A 20,848-nucleotide genomic window follows, 5' to 3' on the forward strand; every position below is an offset into this window, starting at 1 on the left:
TCAAGACGTTAGTAGTAGTAGTAGTAGTAGTAGAAGTCTTTATTAAGAAGCTAGTCACAACAGACGTGTGGCTTTACAATAAAAAACAATCTAAAATAAGCTAAACTAGTAAAATGAACCTATTATATGTATCAGTTACAAGGATTTTAAGAAATAAATTTAAAAAGACATCTATTTACAAAAGTGCGTTTGAAATGTTCCGTTTTTACTTTAGGGAGTATAAAGTCATGGCCCCTTTCTCTAAGAGCTCTGTTACGTTTGGGTGGGAGCAAGTCATATAATACATGGCCAGTGTCACTTGTGATTCTGTTGAAAAGATCACTGTCCCTATTCTTAATAACATCAGATATCAAAATGATCTTTGACGTTGTCAAAAGGTTTCAATATAAAAAGGCTTCGTTAACGTTTTTATAGTAAAGTAACTACAGTAGCCATAGCATCCTTTTTTATGTGTATTAATCGTTTACAGATCCATTTGGTGGAGTGTGGATCGGTCTGAATGACGTCACTTCAGAAGGAACTTTCCAATGGCCTGACGGTAGTCACGTGACCTATACTAAGTGGTCTTCCAACCTACCAGACAAGCAGAATGATTACCAGGACTGCGTGAGAATGACAGGTGATAACGGGGCCTGGGACGAATTTCGCTGTGGAGAAGAACTTCCTTTTATTTGCGAAAAGAATACCTGAAATAAGGCCGGATGTTTTCGACTTGAACTGATCAAAGAGAGAACGCAAAATGTTAACTAATTGATATTTACTTTGAGCTTGTAAGCTTTTCTGAAAGTTTCTTTCTGTAAGTTTGTAGTTTAGAAAATACATATTTGACTCAATTGAATTAAAACCAAGAGCACCTGCTTTGGAGATAATATGTCACTACAGTTACACCACTTGTTAAAATTAAAGCCTAGAGTGCGAATAGCGTTATATCAATGAAAGCTATTGAACAATATTTTCACGGGGTGCTGTATATAAAGCTACCAAAAAATAACCCAGTATGTGATCATTTAAATCTACTAGAGGACAGACTGTAACACCCGGGAGGGACCATAAGCTGATATGGAATTAAGGAACGGGGGTGCTCGTAGGATATTTTCGCTAAACACCTAAAAGAGACAAATCTAGGGGTGACTCAGGTCTTTTTGACCCACAAAACATACTATTTGTCATGCCTGATCGGACTTTACATCCTGAGTGAAACCAACCAACCGAGGCGCTTCCTCGTCCCTTTCATATAGGAGTCCTATCTCCCGGGACTGCTACCTCAAATGTTGTAAACTAAATCGTTTCTAGCTTTGATCTCATGCGTTGTTTGTAATAAAGTATAATGAAGTAGCGGATGAACACAATAATTGATGCACAATAATTTTAGATGTGCTGCTGTTTGTAAATTAGATTATCATTTGTTTGTTCTGTTAAACTTAATTTTGCATGAATATTTAATAAAGTGATTTAATAAACTAGAACTCAAAATGTTATATACAATAATGAAACTGCTTGGAACAGAAAAGTAGATTTAACGCTGGTCGTAAAGAAAGAACAACGAGGGTATTTTAAGAATAATTAAATTTAGAAAAGTGGATTTAAAATATTCAGTAGTCAAGAATTTATTTTCACGAACCGAAATAACTGAATAATCGAAAGGCATGAAATAATAAATACTTTTTTATTCCTTTGAACCCTCCAACCCCCTTCCTGTCTCCCTTGCTTCTAACACAGGAACATTAAGTACTTTTTTGTCCTTCCATACCCCCCGAGCTTGTTTAGAATCCGTATTCTTTGAATTTACAGGCCATCATGAGAAAGCAATTATTTTAATTTTTAAATAACAGTAAGCCATTATTAGATCTGGGAAAAACTAACTAAAACAGCTGTGAGTCCACCTGTGACACAATGCGACGTGCAATAAGGGAATGTGTCCAACCTTCTGCCGAAACATATCGCTCCGTGAAATTGTGGCATATACAAGGCATACATCCATCCGTTTTGGTAAAACTCTGTACAAGTCATGCTAAAAAAGAAAAGAGCTCTGTATCTTTGAAAACCTTTCCTGGGAAGTTCAAAATTATCACAAGCTAAGCACCTATACAGCTACATTTTAAAGGGAAGGTATGGTACACTTTGTACATATTGTTTGTTATAATTTTTGCCGTTGCTGGGGAATTTCTTCTTGTACTCACTCCAGCAAAATGTTTTTAAAACATGTGTAACAGTTGTGTAGCCGAGAACCATTTATGCAATACTGACAAAGCTATTCGTGTTTTTAAAGATCACTAAGAAAAATTGCCAAGGAAGTTAAAGGGAAAATGGATGTTTCTGAGGACCAACTAGCTCGCCGAGCCCCATTAAACTTAACTGAAAGTCCTAAAGTTGTTTCCAAGTTTGTGAGCACAAAAGGGATTAGTTTAAATAATTTTTAATTTAGATGCGGTTGATCCCCAGATCGAGAGGCTCGGGAACTGAGTGTGGCCAGGGTCCTTAAAGAATTTAATGTTTTTTACTGACTTTTTGGCTGGTAAAAATTTCCGAACATGTGCGACATATTTAACTCACTTAGTTCCTACTTCCCGACTAGGAATTAAGACGGGAAAGACAAGTGTAATTATTGTTTGGTTTCGGGTAGAATAATTTTGACTTGTTAACCATCTCCACTAAGTGTATGAAAATGTATCAAGGTAAAAGTTAATTCGATCTGCGTACGGTCCAAGTATATCCCACTCTGTTGCTGGAATTAACATCAGTTTTTCTTAGCTGGTTTCACATCAGTTTTTCTTAGCTGGTTTCACATGCTCTTGTATGATATCACATGTAAGGTCTAATACTTATGCGACGCATCTTTATCGCGTTGCACGTATTTCAATCCCTAAGAAACCTACTTGAACAAGAAGACAATGAAGTAAAGTGCGTTATAATCGAATCAAGCAATCGGTAGCAGCGACATTCAATCGGACTCATAACCTGCGATCGCGCGGGGGCTTTTTTCGCGAAAAAAAACGGACGCCTGATGGTAGAGTAGCATGTCATAAGTTCTCCGTTATAGTTCCAGTATCTTCAAATCCAGCAATTTGCTAGTAAGCGAAAAATGAGTGGCGATTTACGCTTTTCAATATCTAATTACAGAATGAAGTGGATAGCGTTATTTTGGTTGCCTTTCGTCACTGGATGCAGAATGGCAAAGTTTGTTAAAGAAGAAGATGCGGTACTACAGAATCACGTGATAGCAACTGTTTCTGCGTCTGACCCAGCAAAATGTCGCTGGGACTGTGCGTACACAGCAATGTGTTTCTCTATTAACGTGCGAAAACTACCAACAGGACGGGTCACGTGTGAGCTTAACAATTCTAGCAAAACCACTGACCCACAAGATTTGATATCAAGCGCAGGAAGTCAGTATCATCAAATGGCGGTGAGCGGATCACTTTCGATCTCAGAATATTAATTCTCCTCAGTGATCACCATACATCACTTTAGATTAGTTTTGAGAATTGGATGGTTTATCAGCACAGTAAATTTCTAGTTGATGTTTAATTTTTTAATTCTCGTCACTAGTATGTTTAAAATTTACATTGATATTACGTGGAGAAATAAAAACCTTTTAATTCTTAATCATTGAATGTATGGGCTAACACTGCCGGAGGGAAGCTGTTTGGAGTTCTTTAAAACTTTCAAGAGTGTTGACCGAAGAGAAAACAGTTTTCTACTTATTTCATGCAACTAACAATTTATATTTCCTCGGTCTTTCGTTTTCTTTGAGTTATAGCAAATAGTTTTTAATAAATAATAGTCTATACAAACTCTTCGATAAAGATAATGTTCTTTCAAAATCGACAACGACGTATTTGAGTGTCTTTTTTGAATTTTTTTTGTTTTTTTCGTCTTTAGGAAGTTGAGCATTGTACAGCAGAGTACTGTATCTACAAGGATGGTAAGGTGTTTTTCTATTACGAATTTAAGACAAAACCTTTATATTTAATTTAGAATTATATTAGCAATGCAGAAATTAATAACTAAAATTATTTATTTTCTTATACAGTTCTTCCGGATGGCTGGTATAGATTTGGTCCCAAACTCCTTAAATTGTTTCCTGAGAGAAGGACCTGGGAACAAGCAAGGAATTCCTGCCTGTCGATTGGTGGAGATCTGGTGTCAATCAACCACGAGTTGGAAAATGAGTTTATTTCTCATTTACTGGAGGAAACTGAAACAAACACAACGGGTTAGTATGTGGCACCATGTGTAATGAGACGGAACAATTAAACTAATACTGTCCGACAGTGTCAGTGTCAGTAAACTGCTGTATTTAATACCTCTATTCAACGGTCACCTCTATTCAACGGCCATCTCTATCGGCCACCTTTTTGCTGTCGCAAGTGTATTATTTATGTGGTTTTTTACCTTCATTAAGCGGCCAGCAAATTATCTTTCCAAGCGAAATGGTGAGAGATGATATATAACGTCCGTGAAATATCTTGAGCTAAATTGTTTCACATACTAACTGTTGATGCAAAAAGTCTTAAGAAACTTGTCAACGATGTTTTGTATACTTTTCTGTATATTATCAACCCGAAGAAATGCTGTACATTTTAACTTTGTGCCCTCTGTTCATAGTTCATAGTTCAGCTATGGGCTGGAAATGCACTTGATGTTTTGTTACAATGAATTTTGGATTTATCTTTATATATGTTCACTTTTTAAAAGCATTTTGCTATAAAGAGTCAATAAAATCATGTTTACTGCCATTCCTTTCCAATTTATATTGTACCTCTTTTAAGCGGCCAACCTCTATTAAGCGGACCCGAGGGTTGAACAAAAGGCTTCATCCAGTCAGTCCTTTCGTTTATTTTATTGACATGATACGGTGGACTATTAAAACGTGATAGGAAACTCGGTTGTTGTGCAAAAAATGTTCGTCGTGACTCGACTTACTTGACTGATATCCAATGTCTCCTCTGTGAGAATAGGACCATTGACTCGCTTCCTCCATTCCACTCTGTCTCTCGTAACATTGACTGCTTCTTTCCAGGTGGCAAAACCCATCTTCTGTCTTTCTCCCTCCACAGTTCTCCTCCATGTCTCTTTAGGTCGCTTTCTGCTCCTCTTTCCCTCTGGTGCCCAGGTTAGAGCAATGCGCGAATTCTGTTGGTGGTCCATGCGCAGTACATGCCCGAGTGGTTAGAGCGCCGGACTTGAAATCTGGAGGTCCCGGGTTCAAGTCCTGTTCTGACCACTATCTGGATTTGTTCTCGGTCGTCCCGAGTTCAAATCCTCGGTCATGCTTGTAAATAGCCAACTGATCTGCCTCCTGCCAGTTGGTATTTTTAATCATGTTATGTTTATTTAATAGATTACATTTGTTCAGTATTTGTTTCATATACACGGCCCCACAAGCTTCTAGCTTTAAACACAAACCGTGTATAAATAAAGTTGCTTTACCTTTTTTTACCTTTTTTACCTATCTAACGCCACCTTTGCCTCCTTATCTGTTCACTGATGGTGCAAGTCCGAGCCCGTCTCCTAACGTATATAACCTCTTCATTCGACACCCTCATTGGCCAGTTTATTCTTAGTGACTGAACGTTAAATAACTGAGGTCACTATTCTCGGAACGAGACATGTCACTGGTTCTTATTCAATAACTAACAGGTCGCAACAATGCCCTTTAAGCCTACAAAAAAACTAAAGGTACAAAAAATAACGGTAGTGTTTACAACCTCAGAACACAACACTCGCGTGTACGGGCACACTTTCAAGATCACAATAGCGTAGACCAGCCATTTATAGGAGGAAAATTAGAAAAATGCACGAAAAATCAGCCTTAGGCTACAACTCAGACTACAGTGTGGTTTAATGTAGTTACTAGAAAAGATAAAATCACTGTCAGCAGGCATTATTAACAGACTCTGTTTTTTTTTTTAAAAGTTAAGGAACCAAACCAGACCATTCGTCACTGGATTCTGGACGGAACTGATTCTGATGTTAGGTGAGCTGAAAATATCATTTTTTTTAGTGATCGCTTCCACAGGGAATCTCATGGGTGTTTTAGTAATCTCAGCTCAGATACGTTTTTTCCGGCACTCTGTGAGTTTTGTGTGTCAAAAGTTGCGCTGAGTTTACTTATAATAAGCTGAACCATCCTGTGATCGTACCAAGTTAACCGAACTTTTTAGAATGCTCCGTTAATACCAGAGCTAAAAGAACTTTGTTAAACTATATAACATTGTTTAGCATAGAGGTAATTCAATTAATTTCCATGCTGGAATGTTCCACGGCCACAAGCGATAGTTTGTTTAATTTGTTTAAGCCCCCCTCCCCCACCATTAATGATCCCCCCACCCTTTAATGATGGTGTTGGTGTAAACGTATTATTTTGCCTCCACTACACATCCGGACACACAAGACATTGATCAAATTGGGTGCGTTGGCCAGCCAAGCCATCGTACCGTTTATTCCATCTCAACATATAATACAAGCTATGAATAAAAGACAAATACTAAGTGCATTAAAGCCGGACACGAAAACCCCTAAAAACCAGCAAGTGGAGAAAATGGGGAACGTGTGGCCCCGACCAAGGCAGTGGCGCAACCCTTGGGGGTTTAGGGTATTCTTATCTAACTAGCTACTGTAAACAAATACTTTTCTAAATATATGATCTTACAGTGATAGCAAAACTAAATATTTAAACAAGACGAAGCGTCATTCGAAATATATGATCTTACAGTGATGCAATTATAATAGCAGAACTAAATATTTAAACAAAACGAAGCGTAATCCTGCATCCACTGATGACATAGGAAAAACAAATATAACCAAACATTGACCAAAACGTGGCGAAGGCTGACCGTAGAATGTCTCACCTTTCTAACGGCCACCTATTTAAACTCAAATCCCACTATACACTGCGCACCTCAAACCCGCACCCAGCCCCTCTGTTCCGTGCCGGAAAACAGGGGCGGATCCAGGATTTTTCAAAGGGGGGTGGCTGTTTACCAATATTTTGTGTTTACTTTATTGTTCAAGCCCCAGATTTTTTTAATTGGGGGGGGGGGGGGTTCAGGCTTTTAGGCAGTTTTTTGAAAGTGGGAGTACAAATTATTTTGGGTATGAGGCCCATATTTCATGGAGCCGTAGGCTCCATCCAGTTAGGGGGGTCTGGGGGCATTCCCCCTCAGAAAATTTTGAAAAGTTGAAGCCTCTTAGACGTGATTTCCGCGATTCTGAGCAGCTTTATACAGCTGTCAATTAAGTTATTAAACCACTGTTTTTCCTTGATAATTTGGCAAAATATTCCTTCTTCAATAAAAAGGCTAGTTCTCAGTTATGAAATGAAAAGTGATTGAAATTTAAAGTTGACAGGCCACGAACTTACAGGAAAACACAGATATGCGGTTTTTTTTGCTCACCCACGTGCGTGGAAATTTTTAAACCCTTGGCAAAGTGGAAGGTTGCAAAGTGGCCTGTGGACAACTTTGCTTGCTTGTCAAATCGCTTCGATGCGAAAAACAGTAAGAAAACTCGCTAAAAAGATGTAAATGGAGAAGAAAATCATTCCAGCAAGGCTAAAACAACTCTTGAAAGCTAAAAGGAATCTATTTTTTTTAATTATACACACGTTTTGGTACATTAAGCCAGCAGTTCGTAAAACAGGCTGTCGAAAATCTCCTATTTTGGAAAAATGGCCGTCCTTTAACTTTGAACGGCCGCCTGACTATAAAAGGTAGATGGACATTGCTTTTATTTTCTATTTCAATATGTTTATTTTCATTTTTCTGGTGGATTAAGGGGGGTGGCTAGCCACCCAATCCACCCCCCCCCCCTGGATCCGCCCCTGGGAAAAATAGTAATTTATGCTAATTTAAGATCATCACAAATTACATTTTTAGGGGGTGGGGGCAAAATTAAATAGGAAAGGGGGATGCTTCTAATGCACTGCTCTGTTGTTTTAAGATAGGTTAACGAGTGTGCCTTCTTCTCAAACTACAGCACTTTTATTAACGTGTCCTTCTATGGACTCCACGTTTCTTAATTCTTCGTCGCTTTCAAGCCATACAAAACATGTAGAGACACCATGGATAAAACATACCTTTTGTCTAGCATTTTGTCAAAAATCCTAAGGATGACCGCTGTTTTTTATTCTTCAAACAGTCTCTTCAATGGAGCGAGATACGAAAAGGAAGACGGTTTGAGATCCTTGTACCTCCACGGATCAGGCGCGCACGCTACAACCCCAGCAGTGGACTTCGGACAGACAAGTCTAACCATGGCCAGTTGGGTAAAACTGCAGAGTCCAGCAAACCATCCGTCAACTATTTATGGCTATTGGAAAGCTCCAAATCATTTTCTTTTCTGCGCGTACGTCAATACAGAGCTTCGTTTCAGAGTTAAAAACAACAAAGGAGGAGACGAACCATTGGTCAAACAAGGGTAAGTCATTCCAGGTTATGTGTTCGACATTCGTTTGAAATTTGTTCAAAGTTTGACCTGAATGTTTTGTATGTTCAACCACAGACACTTCCCTGATTATTTTTCCTTAACTACAGAAAGACTGACCATTAATGGAATATGAAGAAAGTAATAGGAAAGAATATCAAAGAAAGAATAACAAATCAATTTACACTGCTTTACAGGTCTCCACCAAAAGACAAATGGTTTCATGCCGCGGCGGTCTGGGACAGAAACGCAAACAAGGCTTACTTGTTCCTTGATGGCAAGAAGGTTGGAACCCAGGCTGTGGCGAGCGACATATACTTCCGAGATGATTCCTATTCATTTTATGACATTGGCCTAAAGAGGGATGGCAATGATTCATTGAGGGGATATTTGAGAGACTTGATGATTATAAGAAGAGCTCTAACTGGTGAAGAGCTTACTAGCATGGCAGGTCAGAATCAAAATTACGAACCTATAAAATAAAAAAAAGTTGAATTGTAAAGCTCCTACTACGTAAATCATGAAAACGATGAAGTGAGAGTAAAGAAAAACTTTTATTCATACCTCGAGTAACATCTAAGTGCCATCAAACGGATACATAACAAGCGATCCGGCATGGAAACAGACAAACAGTACAGTGCCATACCTCAGGGCCGTAACTAGCAAGAGGCAAGACGAGGCACTTGCCTCGTCTTGATTTTAACCCAAACTAAAAAACAAAATATGTTTTTTTTGGGAAAATAATCCCCAGTTAAACAAGATTGATTTTTCTCAAGAAATACATCTCGAAAAATGTCTCTGAGAGCGATTCAGAGCTTCCAAATTTTTAAACTTTTCTGGAGGGCATGCCACCAGAACCCACTATCAAGATCTTGCCTCGTCTATGGCAAAGTCTGGTTACGGCCCTGTACGTTTAAAACGTTTAACTGATGAAGGCTTAAGCACTAGCCGAAACGTCTTTTGAAAGTAAAATCAAAAAACAGTCAGCGTCAAACCATGCACAAACAATGCAGTGTCATACTGTTCACATTTAAATGAGAGTCTGGATGGGGTCGCTGGTTTATTATTCCTTGCTTTTCACCTTTCTACGTAAATAAACTATTACTATAAGTTTTCCCTCGATTTTGATGGTAATTTTCTTTATCTTAATTCTCAAACACCTACTTGATGCACATGGCATCATTATATATCTCCTTTTACTTATAAAAAGGTTTGGTTTGTTTGTTGCATTGCAACTGTCCACTCGAAAGTAACTTGTCCCATTCTGGTATGTGCATTAATCGTTTCAGATCCATTTGGTGGAGTTTGGATCGGTCTAAATGACGTCACCACGGAAGGAACTTACCGTTGGCCTGACGGTAGTCACGTGACCTACACTAAGTGGTCCTACAATCTACCAGACGACCAGAATGGTTACCAGGACTGCGTGAGAATGACAGTTGATGAAGGGGCCTGGGACGACACTAGCTGTGCAAAACAACTTCCTTTTGTTTGTGAGAAGAAGACTTGAATTGTTTATCAACTTGAACTGATCCGAGAAGAGAGAAGGCAAACTTTGAACTTAACTGATTTTACCTTTGAGTTTTTTTCTGAAAGTGTCTTTCTGTAAGTTTGTAGTTCAAAGAATAATATTTGACACATTTGAATTAAACAACGAGCACCTGGCTTCAAGCTGATGTCACTATGGTAACACTATAGCACCTGATTTGACAATAAGTCAATGGACGAAATCGAAGAGCGTCATTATTCTGTACTTTCATGTGGCGGTGTTGTAACCCTGTAGATAAAAAAAAACCCTTAAGTGCGTCTCATTTTAACTAAATGAAAGCTATTGAGCAATATTTTCACGTTCTGTATATGATTCTGTAAAAGGTGATACTAGCTTGAAAGTCTGGTTAAAGCCCCAGCATGTGATCTTTCAAGTCGAAATAACGGACTGTAACTCCGGAAGGGACCCGCACATTGAAAGGAACGTGGATGCTCGTAGGAAAAGTTTCATGAACCCCTAAAGGAGACCAATCTGGGCATGACTAAAGCCTTTTTTGACCCCTAATACATACTATTTTACATGCATGATCGGCCTGAATATCCCAAGTGAAACCAAAATCCATAATTTACACCCCTAAGCGAGACGACGAGCATCCTTCTTCCTTTCACACATGAGTCCCCTCCCCGGGGAAGGTAACCTCAAATGTTGTAAACTAAATCGTTTCTAGCTTTCCACGTGGGAATCCTTAGGAATGAAAAAAAATTGGCATTTCACATGAATATTGAACGATCTCAAAACTAATGCGTTGTTTTTTTTTATAATGAGGTAGTGGATGAAACCCTTGTGTGTCACCACTAAAAATGAAAGCTATTGAACAATAATTTCAGATGTACTGCTATTTGTTAATTCGATTATCATCTGTTTGTTAAACTTTATTTTGCATGGATATTAACGAAGTGATTGAATAAACTAGAACTCAGAACGTCATGTGGAAACTTAATATAATGAAATTGGTTGGAACAGAATAGGTCGTAAAAAAAGAACGAACTTTTTTTAGATTGATGAAATTTTGAAGGTGGTTTTAAAATAGCAAGTAGTCAAGAATTTGTTTTCACGAACCAAAATAACAGAATAATCGAATGTCATGAAATAATAAATACTTTTTTATTCCTTCGAACCCTCCAACCCCGGCCTTCCTACCTTGTTTATAACAATGGGATAATAAAACCTTTTCATTCCTTTTAAACCCCCAAGCTTGTTCAAAATCTGTATTCTTCAAATTTACAGGTCATCATGAGAAAGCAATTATTTTAATTTTTAAATAACAGTAAGCCATCATTACATTTGGGAAAAACTAACTTAGACAGCTGTCAGTTCACACGCGAGACAATGCGACGTGCAATAAGGGAATGTGTCCAACCTTCTGCCGAAATATATTGTTAAGTGTAATTGTGACATAAAGATACATACATCAGTCTTGAGAAGACTGTATAAGTCGTGCAAGAAACAAAAAAGCCTATTATCTTTGAATAACTTTCCTGGGACGTTCAAAATTATCACAAGAATTAAGCACTCATGCAGCTACATTTTTAAGGAAAGGTATGGAACACTTTGTACATATTGTTTGTTATATTTTTTGCCGTTGCTGGGGAAATTCTTTCTTGCACTCAATCCAGAAAAATGTTTTGAAAACATGCGTACAGTTACCGAGAGCTTATATGCAATACTGACAAAGCTATGCGTGTTTTAAAAGATCAGTAAGAAAAATTGTTAAGGAAATTAAGGGGAAAATGGATGTTTAATTTGCTGAAGATCAACTAGCTCGCCGAGCCCCTTAACTTAACTGAACTGAGTCCTAACGTTGCTTACAAGTTTGTGAGCACAAATGCGATAAGTTTAACTGAATTCAGATGCGGTTAACCCCCAGATCGAGAGCTTCAGGAGTTGAGCCTGGCCAGGGTACTTAAAAGATTTTACGTTTCAACACTTTTTGGTTGGTTAAAATGTTCAAACATGTACGACATATTTAACTCACTTAGTTCCTACTTTCCGACAAGGAATTAGGACGGGAAAGACGAACGTAACTATTAATTGTTGGGTTTCGGGTAGAACTATATAATTTAACTTGTTTACCATTTCCATTAAGTGTATGAAAAAACTAATGTATCAAGGTTAAAGTTTTTCTGCTTGCGATTCAAGTATCCAACTCTGCTGCCGGAAATTAACATCAGTTTACTTAACTTCTAACAAAGAAAAACTTAACTTTACTTCTAACATAAAAAAACAACAAAGGAGTAATAAAAACACAAAAATAAACAAGAATGGTTTCGACTGACGAAGATTAAAACGATTATGATTGGCAAACTTGCCAATTTTTCTCAAAATGTGTTGTCCGTGACGTAAGTCTTTCATAATTTAATTACAGCATGAAGTGGATCTTAGCGTTATTTTGGTTGCCTTTCATCGCTGGATGCAGAATGACAAAGTTTGTTAAAGAAGAAGGTGTGGCACTACAGAATCACGTGATAGCAACAGTGACTGCCGCTGACCAAACAAAATGTCGCTGGGATTGTGCGTACACAGCAATGTGTTTCTCTATTAACGTGCGAAAACTACCAACAGGACGGGTCACGTGTGAGCTTAACAATTCTAGCAAAACCGCTGACCCACAAGATTTGATATCAAGCGCAGGAAGTCAGTATCATCAAATGGCGGTGAGCGGATCACTTTCGATCTCAGAATATTAATTCTCCTCAGTGATCACCATACATCACTTTAGATTAGTTTTAAGAATTGGATGGTTTATCAGCACAGTAAATTTCTAGTTGATGTTTAATTTTTTAATTCTCGTCACTAGTATGTTTAAAATTTACATTGATATTACGTGGAGAAATAAAAACCTTTTAATTCTTAATCATTGAATGTATGGGCTAACACTGCCGGAGGGAAGCTGTTTGGAGTTCTTTAAAACTTTCAAGAGTGTTGACCGAAGAGAAAACAGTTTTCTACTTATTTCATGCAACTAACAATTTATATTTCCTCGGTCTTTCGCTTTCTTTGAGTTATAGCAAATAGTTTTTAATAAATAATAGTCTATACAAACTCTTCGATAAAGATAATGTTCTTTCAAAATCGACAACGACGTATTTGAGTGTCTTTTTTTGAATTTTTTTGTTTATTTCGTCTTCAGGAAGTTGAGCATTGTACAGCAGAGTACTGTATCTACAAGGATGGTAAGGTGTTTTTCTATTACGAATTTAAGGCAAAACCTTTATATTTAATTTAGAATTATATTAGCAATACAGAAATTAATAACTAAAATTATTTGTTTGCTTATACAGTTCTTCCGGATGGCTGGTATAGATTTGGTTCCAAACTCCTTAAATTGTTTCCTGAGAGAAGGACCTGGCAACAAGCAAGGCAATCTTGTCAGTCGATTGGTGGAGATCTGGTGTCAATCAACCACGAGGAGGAAAATGAGTTTATTTCCCATTTACTGGAGGAAACTGAAACAAACACAACGGGTTAGTATGTGGCAATGGTAACAATAACAAAAAGAAGGCTTCGTCCAGTCAGCTGGTTATATAAAGACAGTTCCTTTCGTTTATTTTATTGACATTATACTAATAAAACGTGATAGAAAACTCGGTTGTTGCGCAAAAATTGTTCGTCGTGTCTTGACTTACTTGACTTATATCCTAGCTCTCCTCTGAAAGAATAGGACCATTGACTCGCTTCCTCCATTCCACTCGGGACGTTCCATTTTTTATCCACACACCCCTAAGGATGGAAGGAATCCGAACCCTCGACCCTTGTCGGCATCTTGAAAAAATTTCCGAAAGGTCCAAATTTTGTCGCTTTCTGTGAAGAAAAAATCCAAACCCCCATTTGCAAAAACCCGCCTTCCTTGGGGGGGGGGGGGGGAGTGCGGATAAAAAATGGAATGTCCCCTCTCTCTCTTGCAACGGTGACTGCTTCTGCCCAGGAGGCAAAATCCATCTTCTGTCTTTCTCCCTCCACAGTTCTCCTTCATGTCTCTTTAGGTCGCCCTCTGCTCCCCTTTCCCTCTAGTGCCCAGTTTAGAGCAATGCGCGAATTCTCTTGGTGGTCCATGCGCGGTAAATGCCCTATCCAACGCCACCTTCGCCTCCTTATGGTGAAAGTCCGAGCCCGTCTCCTAACCTCTTCATTATATTTGACCCCATCATTGACCAGTTTGATCTTAGTGACTGAACGTTAAATGACTAAGGTCACTATTCCAAAAAAAAAAACAGATCGCCCACTACGTCTCGGAACGAGACATGGCACTGGTTGTTATGCAATAACAAACAGGTCACAACAATGCCTCTAAGCCTCCAAAAAATAAGGGTTAAAAAAAATAGCGGTAGTGTTTACAACCTCAGAACACAACACTCACCTGTACGGGCACACTTTCAAGATCACAATAGTGTGGACCAGCCATTTATAGAAGGAAAATTAGAAAAATGTGCGAAAACTCAGTCTTAGGCTACAACTCAGTCAACAGTGTGGTTTAATATAGTTACTAGAAAAGATAAAAATCACTGTCAGCAGGCATTATTAACAGACTCTGTTATTTTTAAAAGGTAAGAAACCGAACCAGACCATTCGTCACTGGATTCTGGACGGAACTGATTCTGATGTTAGGTGAGTAGAAAATATCATTTCATTTAGTGATCGCTTCCACAGGGAATCTCAGCTCATATACGTTTTCTGTCGGCACTCTGTGAGTCTTCGGTGTGTCAAAGTTGCACTGAGCTTACTTATAATCGGCTGAACCATCCTGTAATCGTACCAAGCTAACCGAGCTTTTTCAAATGCCCAGTTAATACTAGAGCTATAAGAACGCTGTTAAATTATTTAACATTGTTCAGTATTGAGGTAACTCAATACAAATGAATTTCCATGTTTGAATGTTCCACAAGCGGAAGTTTCTTGGTGTTGACCAGTGTAAACTTATTTTTTTTAGGGGGTGAGGGCAAAATTGAATACGGGTGGGGATGCTTCTAATGTACTGCTCTGTTGTTTTAAAAAAAGTTAACGAGTGTACCTTCTTCGCAAACTACAACACTTTTATTAACGTGACCTTCGATGGACTCACCGTTTTTAATTCATCGTCGCTTTCAAGCATGCGAAACATGCAGACATCAACCCCCGGGGGTACTCCCTATAACGGCCTATACGGGGAGGCTCCGCCCGAAAGGGGTACCTTTTTCAGGCTTCAGGTATATAAAAGGGTAGGGATTTCACGAGTTTAAGTATATGAAAGGGTATGGAAATCTGTCATTTGGCTATTTAAAAGGGCCTTTTATTGAAATATTTCGAACAGACGCAATTAATGGCTGTATTATTTTAATTTATTAAGCGCTACATAAAATGACAAGAAAACGTCCTATTTTAAGTACACGCCATGTCTCTTAGGTATATGAAAGGGGTACCTTTTTTCAGTTAAAGGCATACGAAAGGGGTACAATTTCTGTCAAAAATGGTATATAAAAGGGTAAGGGGTTAGAACTTGGGGCGGAGCCTCCCCGTATAAAACTTTTTTGATTACCCCCCACCGGGGGACATCATGGATGAAACATACCTTTTTTCTAGCATTTTGTCAAAAATCCTAAGAATGACGGCTGCGTTTTATTCTTTAAACAGTCTCCTCAATGGAGCGAGATACGAAAAGGAAGACGGTGTGAGTTCCTTGTACCTCCACGGATCAGGCGCGCACGCTACAACCCCAGCAGTGGACTTTGGAAAAACAAGTCTCACCATGGCCAGTTGGGTAAAACTGCAGAATCCAGAGCATCCGTCAACTATTTATGGCTATTGGGAAGATCCAAACTTTCATTTTCTTTTTGACGCCTACGCCGATGAAAAGCTTCAATTCAAGGTGAAAAGTAACAAAGGAACAAACGACCCATCGATTAAAGTGGGGTAAGGCATTTCAGACTGTGTTCGGCATTCGTTTGAAATTTGTTCAAAGTTTGACCTGAATGTTTTGTACGTTTAATCACGGACTCTTTTGCACTTCCCTGATTATTTTTTCCTTGACTACAGAAAGACTGACCTTAAAATAGAATAGGAAGAAATTAAAAAGAAAGAATAACAAAGAAAGATCAACAAATCGATTTACTTGTTTTACAGGTCTCCGCCAATCGACAAATGGTTTCATGCCGCGGCGGTCTGGGACAGAAACGCAAACGAGGCTTACTTGTTCCTTGATGGCGAGAAGGTTGGAACCGAGGCTGTGTCAAGCGACGCATATTTTCGGGATATAAATTTATATTCACTTTACGACATTGGACTGAAGAGAGACAACGGTAAAACATTAAGAGGATATTTGAGAGACTTGATGATTATTGGAAGAGCTCTCACTGGCGAAGAGTTAAATAATATTGAAGGTCAGAATCAAAAGTAATAACCCATAAAAAATGAAATGAATTGTAAATTTTGAAAACTGTAAAGTGAAACTGAAAAAAATACTTTATACACTGCTTCCATGTCGGATTGCTCGTTATGTATCCATGGAAGCAGTGTAGTGCCACACTAATCACGTGACATTGGGGTCTGGATGTCGTTGCTTTATTATTTTCTCCTTTGCATCTTTTTGCGTAAATAAACTATTACTTTCCCTCGATTTTTCCCTTGATGCACACGTCAAAGCTCAACTTATCTCCTACTTATCAGATCCATTTGGTGGAGTGTGGATCGGTCTGAATGACGTCGCCACGGAAGGAACTTACCGTTGGCCTGACGGTAGTCACGTGACCTACACTAAGTGGGCTTCAAACCAACCAGAGAACCGGAATGTCTACCAGGACTGCGTGAGAATGACAGTTGATGAAGGGGCCTGGGACGACACTAGCTGTGGATAACAACTTCCTTTTGTTTGTGAAAAGGAGAACTGAAATAAATGGTTTTCTCAACTTAAACTAACGGAAGAGAAAGGGCAGAATTTTAACTTTGTTGTTTTCTCTAAGGTTTTCTGAACCTTATTTTTTGAGTTTCTCCCAATTTCTCTATGTAGAAAATAGATGACATTTGACACAATTGTATGAAAAAAAAAACAAGAACCCCTGCATTCTAGGTGATATCACTATAGTAACACCAGACCACCTGATTTGGTTCTTAAGTCGATGGATGAAATCGAAGAGCGTCACTATACAATATTTTGATGTAGTGGTTTAATAGCCCTGTAGATAAAATAAAAGCCTCAAGTGCGTATTATTTTAACAAGATTATAGCTATTGAGCAATATTTTCACGTGTTTTTGTATATATTGCTGTAGAAGGAGGGTGTGAATGGGGTTAACGACTAGCGACAAAGGGCGAAAAATATGACTGACAACCGACAAAGTAATAAAATTTAAACCGAAGCGAGTGATCTTTCAAATGGAAATAACAAACTATATCCGGGGAGGGACTCTCATACAAAAGGGACGGAGATGCTTTTAGGAAAATTTTCACTAAACCTTTAAAGATGAATTACAGTCCGTACTGCGCAATCTCGGCTGCAATGTTTATGTGAGCCTCACAAACAAAGCAAAACTAAAAATTACGTGACAAACTTACCTGTTTGTTCATTATTAACGCCAGATATCCTTGCAGAACAAATAATAACAAGTAGAAGAACCTTGACGCTATTTCAAACCGACGTTTCAGCTCATCGGAAGTTCTTGAACGAAGCGAACTGTAATGGCGGACTAAAAAACTTCATGTATGCTGTCACCGAAGTGTAACGTTTCAACGAATTCAAAACAAAAACGAAAACAAACCCCGAGTCTGCGCAGTACGGACTGGAAATCAGCTTTAAAGAAGACAAATCTGGGCCTTACTCAGGCTTTTTGAACCAATAGAACACATCATTTGTCATGCCTCATCGATGAAACCAAAATCCATAGTTTACACCCCTTAAACGAGATGAGGAGCATCTCCGTCCAGCTTTCATATAAGAGTCCCATCTCCCAGGACTGTAACTTCAAATGTTGTGAACTAAATCTTTTTTTTAGCTTTGCACGTGGGAATCCTTAAGAGTTAAGGTAGCATTGCTGTTAGAATTTCACATGAATATTTAACGATTTCAAATGTAATGCGTTGTTTTTAATAAACTAGAATAAAGTACTGGACAAAACCCTTTTTGTGTCACCACTTGAAATGAGAGTTACTGAACAATAAGTTCATGTGTGCTGCTGTTTGTAAATTAAATTTTCATTTGTTTGTTTCATAAACTAAATTCTGCATGAAAATTAAATGAGGTGATCGAATAAAGTAGGGCTCAGGTACGTTATGATTACAACTGAATACAGTTAACTTTTACTATAACTGACTAATTCGGGGGGGGGGGGGACCACAATTTGGTGTCCGCAGTAGAGAAAGTCCATAGAAGCCGGAGTTATTTTCAGTAATTCTTAAATTGTTCGCCGGGACTTCAACTGCTGTCCGTAATAACGGGGTGTCTATTAAATGAAATTGTTTGGAACAGAATCATGGATTTAACCCGGTTCGCAGAGAAAGAAAAATGTGTTTTTCTTTGGAATGAAATTTTGAATACGGACTTAGAATAGCCAGTAGGGAATAATTGAGTTTCACGAACTAAGGAAATAAATAGAATAAGCGGGTAATGAAATAGTAAACACTTTTTTATTCCTTCGAACCCTCCGACTCCCCTCTTGTGCTTGTCCGTATTCTTTGAACGAGGAAGTTATTGTTTTGATTTTAAGAAAAACAGTAAGCCATCATTAGATCTGGGAACAAATTAACTAAGACAGCTGTGAGTCCACATATACGTTGATGCGATGTGTAATAACAGGATGTTTCACAGCTTCTGAACATATTGTTGAGAAATCGTAGCATATAAATGCATGTATCAGTCTTGAGAAAATTCAGTACAAGTCATGCAAAAGAAAATAGAAGAAGAGCTCTGTATCTGTGATTAACTTTGTTGTGAAGTTTAAAATTATTACAAGAAGCATCGAGTTTCATGCAGCTACAATTTTAACATTGACGAGGAAAGGTATGAAACACTTCTTGCATATTGTTTGTTTTTGTTTTTGCCGTTGCTTGGGAATTTCTTTTTGCACTCACTCCAGCGATATGTTTTAAAACATTCGTAGAATTTGTGTAGCTGAGAATCTATAAGCACCAATGACAAGGTAATGCATGTTTCAAAATAAAAATGGAAGTTTGCTGAAAACCAAGCTCGTCGAGCCCCAACAACTGAACAGAAACTCTTGAAGTTTTATTTTGTTATTGTTACTTCTTAAGAAATGGTGTCGATCTCCACATAGCTCCACATTGAAAGGTGTGGGATTTTAGTCCGATCAAGTTCTTTTACACTGAGGTGATAGTAAAAAGGCGAAAATGTACGGCAAACCCAACTCCCCCGCTAGGAGACGCAAAAAGATAAACTACGCGACTACAAGACAAAATTGTTTGGTTTCCGCGGGTAAAAATATTTTAGCTTGTTAACCATCCCCATAAAGTGTATCAAAATGTTTTAAGGTGACAGTTAAAAGGCTGTGTCACGTACTTGAGCAATGCAAAATTAACACATGAGATATTGGCCGGCACCAAATTGAGTAAAAATTAATATTTCGCAGCAAGTACAAAAGAAGATATGGATGGAAAAAAATAACCAACTGCTAGGCTGAACAGTTTTCGAAGTTAATCTCGTTTGTTTGTTACTATGTAATTATAACGCCGGGGTTAGATCCATAGACCGAATTTCATTAACATTAACTTTCAGCGAGTATTTGGCAAATTTAAATGAAATAGATTACACTAAACTCGGTCGTGACACAGTCCTATAAGTCTGCTTGCGAGCCAAGTACCTTACTATACTACCGGAAATATACATCGGTTTTATTAGTATTTACATGAGGTTTCCTTCAATTCGAAAGTAATCAGAAAAATAACTTTAAATATCGTGGCATTGCTTCTTTAAAATAAGAGCATGCAATCTGCGATCAGGCGTTTGTTAAACAAAGATCGAACAACCAGTACATTCTGTTCTAACAAGTCGCTAGTGAACGCAACATGAGTGGAGACACACACTTTTCCATTTTCTCTTTCCTTCCTTTTTCGTATTACAGAATGAAGTGGATAGCGTTATTTTGGTTGCCTTTCATCGCTGGATGCAGAATGACAAAGTTTGTTAAAGAAGAAGGTGTGGCACTACAGAATCACGTGATAGCAAATGTTTCTGCCGCTGACCCAATAAAATGTCGCTGGGACTGCGTGGACACGCCGCTGTGTTTCTCTATTAACGTGCGAAAACTACCAACAGGACGGGTCACGTGTGAGCTTAACAATTCTAGTAAAACCGCTCACCCACAAGATTTGATACCAAGCGCCGGAAGTCAGTACCAACAAATGGCGGTGAGCTGATCACTTCTGGTCTCAAAATATTAATTCTCCTTAGATATATCATACATTTTAAAAATAAGTTTCAGAATTTATTGGTTTATCAGCACAATATTGTCTAGTTGATGTTGCTATGGAACTGAATCCTTAATCATTGAATGTTTGAGCTCGGACTTTGGAGGAAAGCTGTTTCGAGTTTTTTTTTTTTTTAAACTTTCAAGCAAGAGTGTTTGAAATTTTGTTTGTTTATTTCAATTTCAGGAAGTTGAACATTGTACAGCAGAGTACTGTATCTACAAGGACGGTAAGATGTTTTTATATTACTGCCATCCTAAAGGGCCTGCATGTGCACAGTAATGTGCAAAACTATTTTGCCGGCAGAAACCCCAAAATATTAGCGTCTCACTCATGTATTTCAGTTTATAAATATTTCTGAACTTAGCACGATTCCAGACCAAATTACTAATTAATTACCTTAAATCTTAACTTTAAAAGGCAAAACCATTTGCAATACAGAAGTAAATAACTAAAATTATTTGTTTGCTAATACAGTTCTTCC

At 38.2% G+C, this 20,848-nt stretch overlaps 3 protein-coding genes across 4 annotated transcripts in view; 2 read left to right on the forward strand and 1 right to left on the reverse strand.

Annotated features, from left to right (window-relative positions):
- The window catches only part of LOC144638955 (uncharacterized), a 33,060-nt gene that overhangs the window by 1,631 nt on the left and 10,581 nt on the right, over positions 1 to 20,848 (reverse strand). The gene's annotated exons all lie outside the window — the stretch shown is intronic.
- LOC144638956 (C-type mannose receptor 2-like) lies at positions 1,905 to 16,873 on the forward strand. Of its 2 annotated transcripts, none has more exons than XM_078498233.1 (8): positions 1,905 to 2,109; positions 3,121 to 3,406; positions 3,883 to 3,925; positions 4,034 to 4,216; positions 5,920 to 5,980; positions 8,143 to 8,421; positions 8,625 to 8,878; positions 16,616 to 16,873. In XM_078498233.1, the coding sequence occupies exons 2-8, from the start codon at positions 3,122 to 3,124 to the stop codon at positions 16,801 to 16,803; spliced, it is 1,293 nt and encodes a 430-aa protein (XP_078354359.1). In that variant the 5' UTR covers positions 1,905 to 2,109; position 3,121; the 3' UTR covers positions 16,804 to 16,873. The 2 variants fall into 2 exon arrangements, with proteins under 2 accessions (XP_078354359.1, XP_078354358.1); XM_078498232.1 differs by lacking the exon at positions 16,616 to 16,873 and adding an exon at positions 9,717 to 10,786.
- On the forward strand, positions 11,424 to 13,569 carry LOC144638958 (uncharacterized). Its single transcript, XM_078498234.1, has 4 exons — positions 11,424 to 11,515; positions 12,342 to 12,630; positions 13,107 to 13,149; positions 13,258 to 13,569. The coding sequence occupies exons 2-4, from the start codon at positions 12,343 to 12,345 to the stop codon at positions 13,443 to 13,445; spliced, it is 519 nt and encodes a 172-aa protein (XP_078354360.1). The 5' UTR covers positions 11,424 to 11,515; position 12,342; the 3' UTR covers positions 13,446 to 13,569.

Source organism: Oculina patagonica, chromosome 14, assembly GCF_052425735.1.
Source record: "Oculina patagonica isolate OP01 chromosome 14, crgOcupat, whole genome shotgun sequence".
Taxonomy (NCBI): Eukaryota; Metazoa; Cnidaria; class Anthozoa; order Scleractinia; family Oculinidae; genus Oculina; species Oculina patagonica.